The following is a 15,190-nucleotide window of genomic DNA, read 5'->3' as shown; positions in this document are numbered from 1 at the left end:
ATCTCGTGAGCGGCCTCTTGCTGGAGACCAGCAGCCTGTGCTCTGTAGACAGTACTGTTTGTTTACAAAACTGTCCTTTAAATTTCAAAACTGATTACTGTTTATAGTTACGTTTGAAGTTTTATTTAAAGACTGGTTCTCATTTGTATTAATTCCTGCTATCCTAATAATGATGTGTAGTAGGTCTGAAATGTTTGGGAGGATTAGGCGACTCAGGGTCAGTGGTTCAGACTTAGTGGTTTATTTGTCAGATTTCTAGTCCTGTTGCAGAACAATTAGTCGACAACTATTATTGTTATAGCATGGGAATAGCAGGATAGTAGAAGGTAAGCCAGATGGACCATGACATAAAAGCAAAATGCTGCAAATGCTGGAACTCTGAAATAAAAATCATATGCTGGAAATTATTCAGCAGGAACAAATTTAATATTTTCAAGTCAATGATCTTTTATCAGGACGATCTTAAACTCTGCTTCCCTTAAGTTTTGCCTGGCCTTAATGAACCATGGTCTTTATTCATCAAACAATTCTATCATTCTAATTTCCTGAGATAGTATGTTAATTCACAACTTTGTAGCAGTTAAATAAGCAGAGGCCAACACGGCAATGACAAAGACCTACCGTTTCTAATCTACTTTCTTATCTCTGTTCTTTTCTAGATAGTAATTTTATCCTTGCAAATGCACAAGTGGCAAAGGGATTCCCTATAGTTTACTGCTCAGATGGCTTCTGTGAACTCACTGGATTTGCCCGCACTGAAGTTATGCAGAAAAGTTGCAGCTGCAAGTTTTTATATGGTGCTGAAACAAGTGAACAGATAATTCTTCAAATTGACAAAGGTTTGGATGAAAAGACAGAATTCAAAGGAGACATCATGTTTTACAAGAAAAATGGTAAGAAATCAGATAACTGTTCAAAAATGAATACATGCTGCCCTGAAAAGAGCATTATTCCTTGTTAGGTATGCTTTCGAAAGGTATTGGAAAGAAATAAAATATAGCTCTAGTGATGCAATTATATGTCACATTACTCTCACTTATTCAATCAAAATGTCTTGCTACTGGCATAGAAGTAGGTTTGTAAGTTTCATGTCATCATCCTGCATTTTATGCAGTTTTGCGTTTAATACTGCTTGTCACTTATCAGGTTGTCGCTAATTTTTACTTACAATAAATTCACCAAATTTTTTTTGTCCTTGGCTTATTTAAGGTACCCTTGTACTAATAAAAAGCTACTATTAACACAGTATAATGACGATGTACGTTATGCAAACTCAACTATTGCTGTGACAATAATCATTACTAATTTGTGATTTAGGTGTATTTTATTAAGAAACTTAAAAATTTATATTTAAAATGTGATTACATATAGAACACAATTTTGATGAGCGAAGACTTGGGCACAGAAATCATATCTTGCTAAAATGACACGTCCCAGCGAACTGTGACAATTTTATCTGTGTCATGGAGGAGACAGTTTTAGTTGTGCACAATGAACAAGGCACCATCCACATGATTCCTGAGCCTTTGGCTCAGTTATAGAGGCGACCCCCACATTACGGTTATTCGAGTTACAGAAATTCACCCTTACAGAATTCACAAATCATTACCCAAAAGATTGAGATGTAGAATACATTTCACTCTCACAGAATTTATGTGAAAAGAAGTAAATAAGTAAACACAAACTTTATTATTATCAACTCGCATTTCTTGATGCATGTGCTGATGACACGACTTCGCATTACAGAAAATTGTGATATAGTCCATTTTCTAGGAGTACAACCCCTCTGTAATGTGGGTTTTGCCTGTGCACAGAACTCCATGTAATTTAAGATGTCCAGCATGAAGCATGAACTTGTGGCATGTCCTGGAACATTAAAGTGGCTGTTCTTAATAGGAAGCTCTGCTGCAGGCAGTGGGAGGTATCGAATTGTTTCATGATAAGAGTTTCAGAACGGATTTGAGAACAGATGCCCTACTTCTCCATTACCCCTTATGAGTCAGTATGTAGAGTCCTAGTAGAGAAGGGGAAGGAGTGGATCTAATTCTAGTGAATATAGCCGAGCATGTGATTGAAGTGTCAGTGGGAGAGCATTTTGGAGATAGTGCCCATAACTCCCTAAGTTTCGAGGTAGTTATGGAAAGGGAGAAAGATCACCCATAAATTAAGATCCTGAATTGGGGGAAGGCCAATATCAAAGTCATAAGACTACACCTGGCAGAAGTGTAGACACAAGAGACTGCAGATGCTGGAATGTGGAGTGAAAAACAAATTGCTGGAGGAACTCAGTGGGTCGAGCAGCATCTATGGAGGGAAAGAAATTATTGACTTTCCAGTCAAGACCCTACATCAGGACTGAGAGTGGAGACAGAAGGTAGCCATTTGTTTTCTCTGGAGCATCGGAAGCTGCAGGAAGACCTGATAGAAGGTAAAATTAAGAAGGTAAGAATATAAAATGATGAGAGGCATTCACAGGGTAGATAGTAGAGTCTTGCCTAGGATGGAAATGTTAAATACCAGATGACATTGCTTTAAGGTGAGAGGGGAAAAGTTTAATGGAAATTTACGAGGCAAGCTTTTTACACGCTGCCAAGGGAGGTGGTGGAAACAGATACAATAGTGTGTTTAAGAGGCATTTAGACAGGCACATGAACATAAAGGAAATGGAAGGACACGGATCATGTCTAGGCAGGTGAGATTAGTTTAATTTGGCATCGTGCTCAACATAGACATCATGGGCTGAAGGGCCTGTTCCTGTGCTGTACTGTTCTATGTTCTATGTTACACAATGTAAAACATGTATTAAACAATTTGCACACAGTAAGGTCCAACAACCAACTTTGTGATAAAGGCCAACTTTGATGACACAAATCAAAATAGCTGAAAATCTGAAATAAAGGCAGGAAATTCTGAAAACACACAGCAGTTTTACATAGAGAAAAAAAAAGTAATGTTTCAGGTCAATGAAATGTCATCAATTTTTATGTTCACTCTGTCTCTCCAGTAGTTTTGTTTGAGAAATAAATAAAGGTCAGGCACCAAACATAACTTTTTTAAAGTATGGTCAAAGCTGAAGTACATTCTTAGACTTTAGGAGAATCTAAAGTTATAGGGAACAGGTAGGAAAGTGGAGCTGAGGACTAGAATAGATCCACCATGATCTTATTCACTGGGACAGCAGGCTCACAGGTTCTTGGGGCCTATTCCTATTTCTTATGTTCATTGAAATGGTTCCATAGGATCTGCCTTGTCTGAAAGATTTGGGATGAGGTAGACAGAGGCTAGTCAGCCTATTGAGTCTATGTTGGCTCTCATTCCAATCAAAATCGAGTTTATTGCCATATGCACAAGTACATGTATGCACAAGTACAATGAAAAACTTGCAGCAGCATCATAGGCACATAGCATCATATAAGCAGCATTCGCAAGAAGAACATAAATATAAATTAAACAATTTTTACTAGAAAGAACACAATTACAGGAACACAATTAGAACAAAGTCCATTTTCATGCAAAGCGATCAAAGTGGTCATAGTGTTGCTAAACTGTTGTGATTAGGGGTGTGCTGGTTGGTTCAAGAACCAAATGGTTGAAGGGAAGTAGCTCTTCTTGAACCTGGTGGTGTGGAACTTCAGGCTTCTGTACCTCTTGCCCAATACCATAGAACCATAGAACTATGGAACAATACAGCACAATACAGGCCCAGTGGTATCTGTGAGAAGATGACATGGCCCGGATGGTGGGGATCTTTGATGATGGATGTTGCCTTCTTGAGGCAGGGCCTCCTATAGATACTACCGATGCTGGGGAGGGATGTGCCCATGATGTATTGGGCTGAGTTGTGAGATGTGCCTGTGATGTATTGGACTACTATTCTCTGCAGCTTTTTGCGCATTGGATATGCCTTACCAGACCATGATGCAACCAGTCAGGATACTTTCAACAGTACATTTGTAGAAGTTTGTTAGAGTTTTTGGTGACATGCTGAACCTCCTTAACTTCTGAAGAAAATAAAGATGTTGGCATGGCTTCTTTGTGATTGCATCTATGTGCTGGGCCCAGGACAGGTCATCAGATATGTTAATGCCCAGGAATTTAAAGCTGCTGTACCATTCCCTGTTTACTTCCCTGTTCTCTCTCATGTGCCCATCAACTCCCCCAGACTATTCTGCCTCCCACCTGCACTGGGGTTATTTTATTAGAGCCAATTAACTTTGAAACATATTTGGGATGGGGGAGAAAACCGGAGCATCAGAAGGAGACTCGGGGAGTCACGGGGAGAACATACAAACCCCACACAGAAAGCATTGATTGTGCCTTAATAACTGGAGGAATGGAGCAGCAGCAATAATTACTGCATCACTGCACCACTGTGAAAGACTGCAGTTCTGACAATGCAGCAATCTCTCAGCACATCAATCGAGAGTGGTACAGAGTTTGAACTCAATTCTTTGGAGTAGGACTTGAACCTATAACCTTCTAACCCCAAGGCAAGAGTGCTACCTATCAATGCAAAACACAAGCTGAAGAAGGGTAAGAGGGTGAGGCACATACAAACTCCAGGAGGGAGAGCTGCTGTTGGCCAGTGATGTGCACTGGTGGCAGTGTATTTTGTTATCACTGTCACGTAGCTTTGACACTGCTCTCTTCAGACTAGGTCTCACCTCTGAAAGCCAAATGTCAACAGTGAATCAGTGAATGAATTAGATTTGATTCTGGTTTAAATTATTGCTTTTTTAGCTTGTTAAATGTTATAAAATGTCATAAAATTGGAAGAAAACCTTAGTTAGAATTTACTTGTTTATGTGACACTTTCTTTGGATCAATGAAATTTACTTGTATATATCTTCAAACCTTTTGATTACTTTCCAAACATTTTTTGATTGCTGTATTCTATATTTTGCCTCACTGTAAAACAAAATATGACATTTTTTGTTCAGGGTTTGGAGATAGTAAGAAATTCAACTACAGTAATTGCAATTTGTGGATAAATGCCATGTTGTTAAACATTGCATGAACTGGTATTTATACTTAATGATAAATTACTACTTGACCACCCCTTCAGGATTATATCAAGCCAGATACAATCTGTCTTCCCTGGCCACTTACACAAGGCTTTCTTGATCAGCAGAAACCAGCCTTTCAAACTGGCCAGTTGCTGAATGGGAAATTGAGTTCTGAAATACCAGTGAAATGCTGCCATTATATTTTTTAAAAGACACACCTTTATCTTCTTTCCCAACTATTGGTAACTGCCCCGCTATCTTCTCATTTAACAGTAAACATCGGGAGCCTTTAGGTATAAGCATGGGTTTGGCCAAATTTCTTTCACAGCCTTCCTGTGTGTTTCTCCAGTAAAATGTTGGGAATATGCCAGGAACATCGTGTAAAATCCCCACTATCTATACCCTGGATCCGTAACATCCCTTCTGGGTAAAGCTGAGGAGGGAAGTAGACCTTTATTTTTAAAACAGTGAATGTGAGGTGTTTGATTTCCAAAGTCATCCAATGAGTCTAACTCAGGACATCATTGCTCTCATGGTTATCCACCATTTCACTGCTGAAATATCACTGACTGTTTTCTTTGACAGTGTCAATAGGGACAGGAAGCAAGAACAAAATTCCCTGTCTTAATGGGGTGCCCTTTTATCCTGAAACTATGCCTCAGGTTCTAGATTCCCCCACTAGCGGAAACATCCTCTCATCATCTCCCCTGTCAAGTCCCCTCGGGTTCTTAAATGTTTCACTAAGGCTATAGCTCTGTCTCTTCTAAAGTGAAGACTGGACATGTTAGAATGATTCATACACTGACTCATCCTGGCAAACATACTAGCCAGGAATTGCTGCATCTGCATTATTCAGAGTTAATGATCCCTCACTGAAGATCTCTGGGGGATAATTGACTGGATTGATTGACTGCACCTTCACTAATAAGTAGCAATGTTTTCCTTTGTGCTTCTTCTGATGAAGAAATTGCCAACAGCAGCAGACTTGAATGCTCCTCTGATACCAAAGGTCAGGAACTCTGATTCCTTGACACACTGCAAAGACACATGACCAGGCAGCCTGAGGCTAGTTTAAAGAACAAGGCTATGGGTACACCTTCTTCTGAAGGGGACAAACTGAAAGAGGAATGCCATCTTCATGGAGTGAGTTTCACCATCATGAATAAAGTAGTTTGACATCTCAGTCCCTGCTGATTTAGTGAATGGTTGATGATCCTTCAGATTACTTAAAAGTGAAATTAATAAACTTACATCATCAACGCACATGACCTGATCCTGGAAGCTGCAGATGACGGCAAGGAGAATTTCTACCTCAACTTTGAAAAATATCCTGGTCCTAATTTGTTTTCTCTCTTTTCTATTTCCACCCAAGGGCCTTTGCCTAAAATGTTAACAATGTTTCCCTTTCCACAGATGCTGCCTGACCTGCTGAGTCTTTCCAGCATTTTCTGTTTTATTTCAGAGATCCAGTATCTGTAGCTTTTGATTTAATTGTCAGGGGATAAACCTTGTCACCCAATAATTACTCTTTAGTTTACTATTGTGGCTTAAATGCAGGTAGTACCGCAAACTACATCAAAATGAAGGCATTGGACTGCTGCCAAATTATCAGGTAAAGCTGGTAATAGAATAGAAGCTGGTAATCAGGTAGAGCTGAGAATAGAATTCAATTTCAGTAGAGGGCATAGTTGATAATCGTCACCTACAAGAGAATGTGCATTACAACAGTGGTATCCTGCACCTTTGCGCAAACTTCAATCCCAGCAAAGTCATGTGGTCTTGTTGTTTGCTGGTGTCTGGCAAGTGTGAACAAGGTATATCTTTGAATAGAGTCAGCAGTGGATTGCAAAGCTGCAGGATGTTGTAAGTATCTCTTGCTCTAAACCAGAGGGCACTTAGACATTTATTGCCACAATCACCTCAGCAGCTAATGGTATTGCAGTCCTCGCCCAGCTCTGAGGTTTCATTTGTGACTGTAGGAAGTGAGAGATTTCAATGGTGGAACACCAACGTTCTGGACATTGTTCCTCGAGAAAATTCAGGTAAGAGAAATTGCTCACTAATTACCCTAAGCAGATAATTTCTCCTCCTCTTATCAACCCCCCTCCTCCCTTTTTCTCTCTTGCTTTTTTTCTCTTTCTGTCTCTTTATCTCAGCACACTAACACCCTGAACAATATGGTGTTCGGCACAAATCGCACCAATGATTTGTGCTCTGGGGAATTTCTGGCATCCCAAAAGAGGCATCAATGATCTGCATCTTATAGTTCAACACTTCATCATAATATTGTGGCTTTAATATCTAAATGCATCAGTGCAATTATAATCCCCTCTTTAAAATCCCAAAAAGGTACATTTGAAAGAATATTATATCATCTTGGGACTACTGGGATAATGTTTCTTTCTGAAGTGGTGCCTCTGATCCCCTGTGCTGAAGGGATCATTTTAATGATGCATGTCTCCCAATGGAGATGCGCTTACTCATCTCCCATCTGTTTTGGTACTGCACTTCTACACATTTAGTAAGTATACTCTGACTCCAACAATCAAGCTATACTCACAAATCAAGTGTCAATGGTTGTTGATTCCATGGTAAGTTTTATTTTAACTTTGCCCATTACATGAATAAAATTGAAATGGTTACCAATAATGGCCTAAGCCTGATTTTTCTTTTTGATGATGATAATGTTAAAGTTAGATTAGATGCCCTATTACCAGTCGCAATACAATGTGTACAATGCACCATCTACAATGTGACCCAGTGGTGTCATTCTTACAGTCAGTGCATAATGCTCCCTGAACCCCAGCATAGTTATTTAGCAGTCTAGAGTCTGAATAACCTTGAAATTGAGGGATGTAGAGTTCATCCAGAAAAATGGCCATCTTTTGCTCATGTTTCTTTTGTCCTTATGTTCTAAATAATTCAATGAGCAACCACACATTAACCCATGTGGTCAATTCATTTCAGTGCAATGGTTGTTCCACATAAAAAGAATACAAACATGGGCCAATGTCCACTTCTTAATATGAAGTTTGGGATCTGGAATGTCAGGATCCTTATGGATAGTCGCCAAAGCAACAGACATGAATGTTGCTTCACTATCATAGCCTGGAAACTTTGACTCTTGACATCAGTGGCCTGAGAAAGGTGTGACGGACAGGAGATGCCAGCTCAAAGAATAAGGCAGTGGGTACACCTTCTGGAAGGACAAAATGGAAAATGGATGTTGGTTCATGGGGTGGGTTTTGCCAAGAGAATTAGCTGGTCTTGCATCTCAATGACTCCCCCTGTGGGAATAATGAATGCCGCATTACTCACTCTGACACAGACCCCACAGGCTACATGCCCCAACCTTAGAAGATGTGGCCAATTCTATTCCCACCTTGAAGAAACAGTCAATCTGCTGGAGGAACTCAACAGATTGAGCAGCTTCTGTGGGAGCAAAGGAATTGTTGACGTTTTGGGTCGAAACCCTGCATCAGGACTGAGAGTGGAAAGCTGAGATGGCCAGTATAAAGAGGAGAATGGCAGTGGTGAGAAAGGAGTCCGAGATGGAGAAAGGTGTCTCCACCTTGAAGAAACCTTGGCCCATGTTTCAGAGGGAGATAAATTGATTCTCCTGGGTGATTTCCCAAAAGATGCAACCCTCGGAAAAGGCAAAGAGGAAGTAGAGAAAGCTAGGTCCAGTGGAGTCCTCCTCTTGACAGAACATGTTCCTGTCATAACTAACACACTATATCATCAGAGTGACAAACGCAAGATCTCATGGCACCAGTGTCTGTTACATCTTGTCATTGCTCAAGTGAAAGACCATAAGGATGTCCGCATCACCTGCACCAAGATTTGTGCAGTGACAGTTGAACTGACTACCATCTGACCTGTTCTCTGACAGTCTGGCCTTAATACAAGGGTGGCAACAGAAATGCTGCCACAGGAAAGTCAATGTCAAGGACCCTACAAAGATAGCTCTTCTCAGACAGTGCTTCACAGATAACCTGACAACACCCCAGCCAACAGGAGCCACAGAGTATCCACCATACCAGGACAAAATCATGAGAACTTTTGAAGAGATTCTTGGCTTCTCAGCCAGAATACACTAGAACAAGTTTGATGAAAATGACCAAGGCCTCGAGGAGCTAATTTACAGCATATGCAAGGTATTCTTGGAATGGAAACTCCACCACGTCTTAAGAAAAAATAACAATTATGATCAGTGTTGTCAAAGCCATCTATGGTCCGCACACTCAAGCCCCCAATCCACTGATAGCCAATAATGGAGATGAACTTACCAAGAACAGAGAGGTTCGTCAGTGTCTGTTGGAAAGAACCCTGCCAAACTACCTCAACTGTGACTCTACCCTTGATGCGAATGTCCTCAATGCCACCCCACAGCAAATTATCTAGTCCAGCCTCACCACCACCCTAGACCAACAAGAAGTTTTAAAGGTCATCTACCAACTGAAAATCACCAGTGCCTTGGAAGAGGCAGTTTTCTTGCTGAAACTTGGTGAAGAGGAACTTCTGCAATTTCTGTGATTCTGCCATGTGATATAGACAATTGAGTGATCGGGCGAACACTTGACAAGTGGAGTTTAACATGGGGAAGTATGAGGTATTCACTTCAATAAGGGGAACCAAAAGGCAGATGATTATCTAAATGGAGAGAGACTACAAATCAGTGAAGTTCAGAGAGATCTAGGTGTTCTCACCAGTGTCTCTACTTCCTCAGGATGCTAAAGAAATTTGGCATGTCCCCTTTGACCCTCACCAATTTTTATCGATGCATCACAGAAAGCATCCTATCTGGATGCATCACGGCTTGGTATGGCAACTGCTCTGGCGTGACCACAAGAAACTGCAGGAAGTTGTGGACACAGCTCAGCACATCATGGAAACCAGCCTCCTCTCCATGGACTCTGTCTATATTTCTCACTGCCTCGGTAAAGTAGCCAACATAATCAAAGATCCCACCCACCCACCCCAGGCATTCTCTCTTCTCCCCCCTCCCATCAGGCAGAAGATAAAAAAGCCTGAAAGTATTACCACGAGGCTCAAGGACAGCTTCTATCCCACTGTTATAAGTCTAATGAATGGTCCCCTCGTACAATAAGATGGACTCTTGACCTCACAGTCTATCTTGTTATGACCTTGCACCTTATTCTCTGCCTGCACTGTGCTTTCTCTGTAACTGTAATACTTCATTCTGGATTCTGTTATTGCTTTCCCTTGCACTACCTCAATGAATTATTCTAATGTATTGATCTGTATGAATGGTCTGCAAGACAAGTTTTTCACTGTACCTCCTTACATGTGACAGTAATAAACCAATTTAACAATTTACCAATTTTAGTGGATGAATTGCAAAAAAGTTAGCAGGCAGGTCCAACAAGTAGTTAAGAAGGCAAACAGCATGTTTATCTAAGAAGAATATAATAGCATTGGATGCAGTCCAAAGGAGATTCACCAGGTTAATTCCTGGGTTGAGAGGGTTGTCCAGTCAATAGAGGCTAGACAGTTTGGGTCCATATTCCTAGAAGAATCAGGGGTGACCTCATCCAAGCATATAAGATCCTAAGGGGGCTTGACAGGGTAGATACTGAGATACTTTTGCCAGTGGGAGAGCCATGAACAAGAGGATGTAGGTACAAAATAGGGGGTCAGTCATTTAAAACTGAGGTGTGTAATAGTTTTTTCTTCCAGAGAGTTGTGAATCTCTGGAACTCTCTGCCCCCGACGGTGGTGGAGGCCAGTGCATTAGATATACTTAAGATGGAGATGGATAAATATTTGAAAGAGCGAGAAGTTGAGGGTTGTGGAGAGCTGGCACAATTGAGGCCAGCATAGATCAGCCATGATCATAGTGAGGGACTATGTAGCCTACTCCTGCTCCTATTTTCTTTACTCTTGTGTTCAGTCACAAATTCACAACCTCATCTTCCATGACTGGGAAGAGCTGAACTTTCCAGGCAATCTCAGAGACTCACATAAATTGGGAAGGTTTACAGGGATATGGCCAAACACAGCAAATGAGACTAGCTTAAATGGGCATCGTGGTTGGCATGGACAAGATGGGCCGATAGACCTGTTTCTATGCTGTATAACTCAATAACTCCATTCTGAATTTCGGATCATTTTCAAGAAAAGAGACAAATCCGATGGTGGTAAATACAAAGGATCCCTGCTGTCTGCTGCAAGAAAATTCATCAACGGGGTTCTCTTCAACCACCTTCTCCCAGAAGTGAAGAGATGCTTCCCAAGTCGTAGTGTGGATCTCACTCATCCATGGGTACAAGAGACATGATCTTCACAATTTGTCAGCTCCAAGTGAAGTGCAGGGAGTAGAATCAACCACGATACCTGTTCTTTTTACCTCAAAGAGGACTGTAGAGCATCCTTCTCAATTTTGGCTGCTCTCTGAAATTCATCTCCATATCATCATGTTATGATGGCACGTAAGTTATGATCTTAAGTGATGTATTCACAACATACCCAAACTCCATGCAAACTGATATCATTGCTCCAACACTTTGCTTAACCTTTCTCATTGCAATGCTGCACTTCACCTCCAATGAGTTTCCCACTGGATTGAGCAGAGTCAACATGGATTTATGAAAGGAAATTGTGTTTGACTATTTCTTTGGAGTTCTTTGATGATAATGACTAGTAGAAGGGGGGAACCAGTGGATGTCATGTATTTTAATTTCAGAAGGCTTTTGATTAAAAAGGGTAGAAGCATAGAAAATCCTTGATTCCCTGAAGATCTAAAAATCTATCAGCATCTACCTTGTCAAAGCTTGAAGCAGCAGCAGTAAAACAAGAGTTAACAGGCTGGGAGCAGCACTGAAAACTATCATAGTCTTGTATGTGGAATTGCAGGTGAAGTTATTTCCTTCCACAGCATTTCTACACCACCAAAGATTCTCTGTGTTCTATTTTAAATCTACTTAGAGCACTCCATTTCTTCACACAATTCCAGCCACCCTGCCAAAGTCCTGTCTGATTATTTATCAGTCATTGCAATTCCACAATACTCTTGACATTTTGTAGCTGAGCTGGGAGACTGATGACAGAAAACGTTTACTAAGCTGATTCCTGAACTCCTACAGATTGAATCTTCTAATTTGTGGTAGTTTTGCTGCATCAGCTCCAATATGTCAAAGAAACTTGACATGGCAAAAAATTTAATTTTCCTTTTATTGGAGTTTTTACAAACAACCACATTACAATCCCTAGTGGTTCAGGTTGTATATTCAAAGCTTTTATAACTATTTTAGTGGACCTCAACATAATATAGAAAATGTAATGAGGAAGAAAAAGATCTAATTTGGTTTAACAGGAGTACAATTTTTTCTCAAATTACCACTCTGCGCTACTCAGTGTGTGGCTCCAGGATACTGAGTTTTGCTTCACTCATTATCTATCTTTGTTGTAGAGCCTGAATTGCTTTTTTTTTGTGCCATTTCTGCCAAGTGGGAGCAGGAGTGATGTAAACGGAACAATGACACTCCTGCACCATTCAAATTATTAACCCTTTCTTTACTGAGACAGACATTTTCAATTGAACAAAAAAATAATGATTTCCAGAAATGTTCAATGTTGAGTAATGTTTATCACCATCAGGTAACCAGGCAGTGAAGGTATTATGAATTGGATTAAGAAATAGTAAGGTGTTTAAGTTTGTAAAGGAGGTGTGTATAACTTATCTGGTCACACCTGCAAAGTGTTAGGCTGTATAATTCCAGAAACTGAAAGTGTAAGCTAAGTAGCAGGGTGATTTTAATGGGGGATTTTAAACTTTCTTATATATTGGGCAAGCAGAACAGTTTATGTCAGAAACAGTGACATACGTGTTCAGAATACTTTTCTGTATAAATGGTTAAATTGGAAAGCTATCAAAAACAGGCATAGGGATCACAATGTGATGACACTATGCAACTCCAGTCTAATGAATCTCATAAGAACTGCTCACTATAGCAATTTCAGAGTCCAACCGATGTTAACCAATGGACTGGTGTTGGGAAGAGTGGTTGTTTGTAGGGAGACTGGTGTGGAAGCAGAAGAGGGGCCAATTTTGTGTGGCCAGAACGTTAAACATCCTGTATTTTCTGCAGAGGAGCTGCATTGCAACAGCAGCATGTAAGTGGTGGGATTCATTGAGGACATGACTGCAATTTGCCAAAGGATTCTTGCTATTACAAAGAATACAGGGGCTCCACTGTTTGCTGATGATGCATTTAAGGTCTTGGTGCAGGAAGTGGAGAACAGTAATTCTGGATCTGCAGGGCTTCACAAGGCCCCTGAGACAGAAGTTAGAAGCCAGTGGGATGAGCCATCTATGGAGGTCATTGCCCGGAGACAAGTTCCAAAGACCTGAGTCCATACTGCAGAGGTTTACTCACATCACATATGATGAAGTCAGCAACTGTGCCTTCAAACGCCACATCCTATCAATAACACTACTCTCCTGAGATACTGCAAGATTCATACAGTCCCATCACTCAACTACAAGCTACTTAGGCCTTTTACTAAAAGTCATGCACTACACCACAGCATCCAAGAGTTTAAATTCCTTCAAGGCTCCTACCCACAACTCACCTAGCATATACAGTCAGGTGACTAGCCATCATAGGCACATCAGCCAAAGACTTTGCATAATATTCTTCCCTGTCATTTACAAGCCAATGAGGTGCTTTAGCCAAAGGCAGCTAACAAGTAGGAGGGGTGCTGGGACGGAGGCACATTTGGGGGGGGGGGGCGGGGGTGCAGCAGTGGGGGGTGGAGGACAGCTCTGATTGCCACAACTTCAGTCACATTGGAAAGAGATAGCACACCATTAGGCTAAAATCAGACAGGGCCCTTAAGGAATATAAAGAAAGCAGGATAGAACTCAAACAGGAAATCAGGGGGGCCAAAAAGGACCATGAAAATGTCTTTGGCAATTAAGGAGAATCCAAGGCATTTTATACATATATTAAAAACGAGAGAGTAGCTAGGGAGACGGTAGGACTCCTCAAGAATAAAGGAGGGAATTTATGCCTGGAACCAGAGGAAGTGGGTGAGGAACTACATGAGTTCTAGAGGCCAGAGCAGCAGAGGAGAGGAGCCAGCAACTTTTTTTTAAAGTTGTTTCTGATTGGCTAAGTGCATGGCAACTCAGCCAATAAAAGGCAGGTAAGGTAAAGTTAGTGTGGCCATTTTGGAGCAGCCATTGTGTGAGTGCCAGTGTAAGAGAAGCGTGAGGAGCTGAGGCTTTGGTGTGAAGAAGTGGAGGCTAAGATGAGGTTTTGTTATGTTTTCTTTCTTTATTATTGCACAGGTAGAGCAGTGGGAATGACATCCAGTACAGTGGTGTGCTCCTCTTGCATGATGTGGGAAGTTAGGGAGACCACCAGTATCCCTGATGACTGCATCTGCGAGAAGTGCAACTGGATGCAGCTCCTTACAGACTGTGTTAGGGAACTGGAGTTGGAGCTGGGTGACCTTTGGATCATTCGGGATACTGAAGGGTTAATAGACAGGAGTTACGGGGAGGCAGTCGCACCTCAGTTGAAGGAGGCAGGTGGCTGGGTGACTGTCAGGAGAGAGAAAGGGAATAGGCAGTCAGTGCTGGGTATCCCTGGGGCTGTTCCCCTCAATAACAAGTATATTGTTTTAGATACTGTTGGGGGGGGACAACCTACCAGGGGAAAGCCACAGCGGTCAGGTCCCGGGCACTGAGTTTGGCTCAGAAGGGAAGAGGGGAGAAGAGGCAAGCAGTACTGATAGGGGATTCATTGGTTAGAGGAGCAGACAGGAGTTTCTGTGGACAAGAACGAGACTCTCGGATGGTATGTTGCCTCCCAGATGCCAGGGTCAGAGACGTCTCAGATTGAGTTCCATAGCATTCTTAAGGGGGAGGGTGAGCAGCCAGAGGTCATGGTACATGTTGGTATCAATGACATAGGCAGGAAAAGTGACGAGCTTCTGCAAAGTGAATTCAGGGAGTTACGTGCTAAGTTAAAAGACAGGACCTCCAGGGTAGTGATCTCAGGATTGCTACCCGTGCCATGTGCTGGTAAGGCAAGAAATAGGAAGTAGTACAGTTTAACATGTGGCTCAGGAGATGGTGCAGGAAGGAGGGCTTCAGATTTTTAGATCATTGGGCTCTCTTTTAGGGCAGGTGGGATCTGTACAAATGGGATTGT

At 41.5% G+C, this 15,190-nt stretch overlaps 1 protein-coding gene across 1 annotated transcript in view; it reads left to right on the top strand.

Annotated features, from left to right (window-relative positions):
* kcnh8 (potassium voltage-gated channel, subfamily H (eag-related), member 8) overlaps window positions 1-15,190 on the top strand; it is a 288,746-nt gene that overhangs the window by 113,752 nt on the left and 159,804 nt on the right. Inside the window, exon 2 of the mRNA XM_052016213.1 lies at window positions 660-893. Within this exon, the coding sequence (XP_051872173.1) occupies window positions 660-893 (234 nt within the window). The remainder of the gene's footprint in view (window positions 1-659; window positions 894-15,190) is intronic.

The sequence above is a fragment of the Pristis pectinata genome, chromosome 5 (genome assembly GCF_009764475.1).
Source record: "Pristis pectinata isolate sPriPec2 chromosome 5, sPriPec2.1.pri, whole genome shotgun sequence".
Lineage (NCBI taxonomy): Eukaryota > Metazoa > Chordata > Chondrichthyes > Rhinopristiformes > Pristidae > Pristis > Pristis pectinata.
Note: the sequence above shows the minus strand (reverse complement) of the source record. Positions and strands in the feature narration are given on the sequence as shown.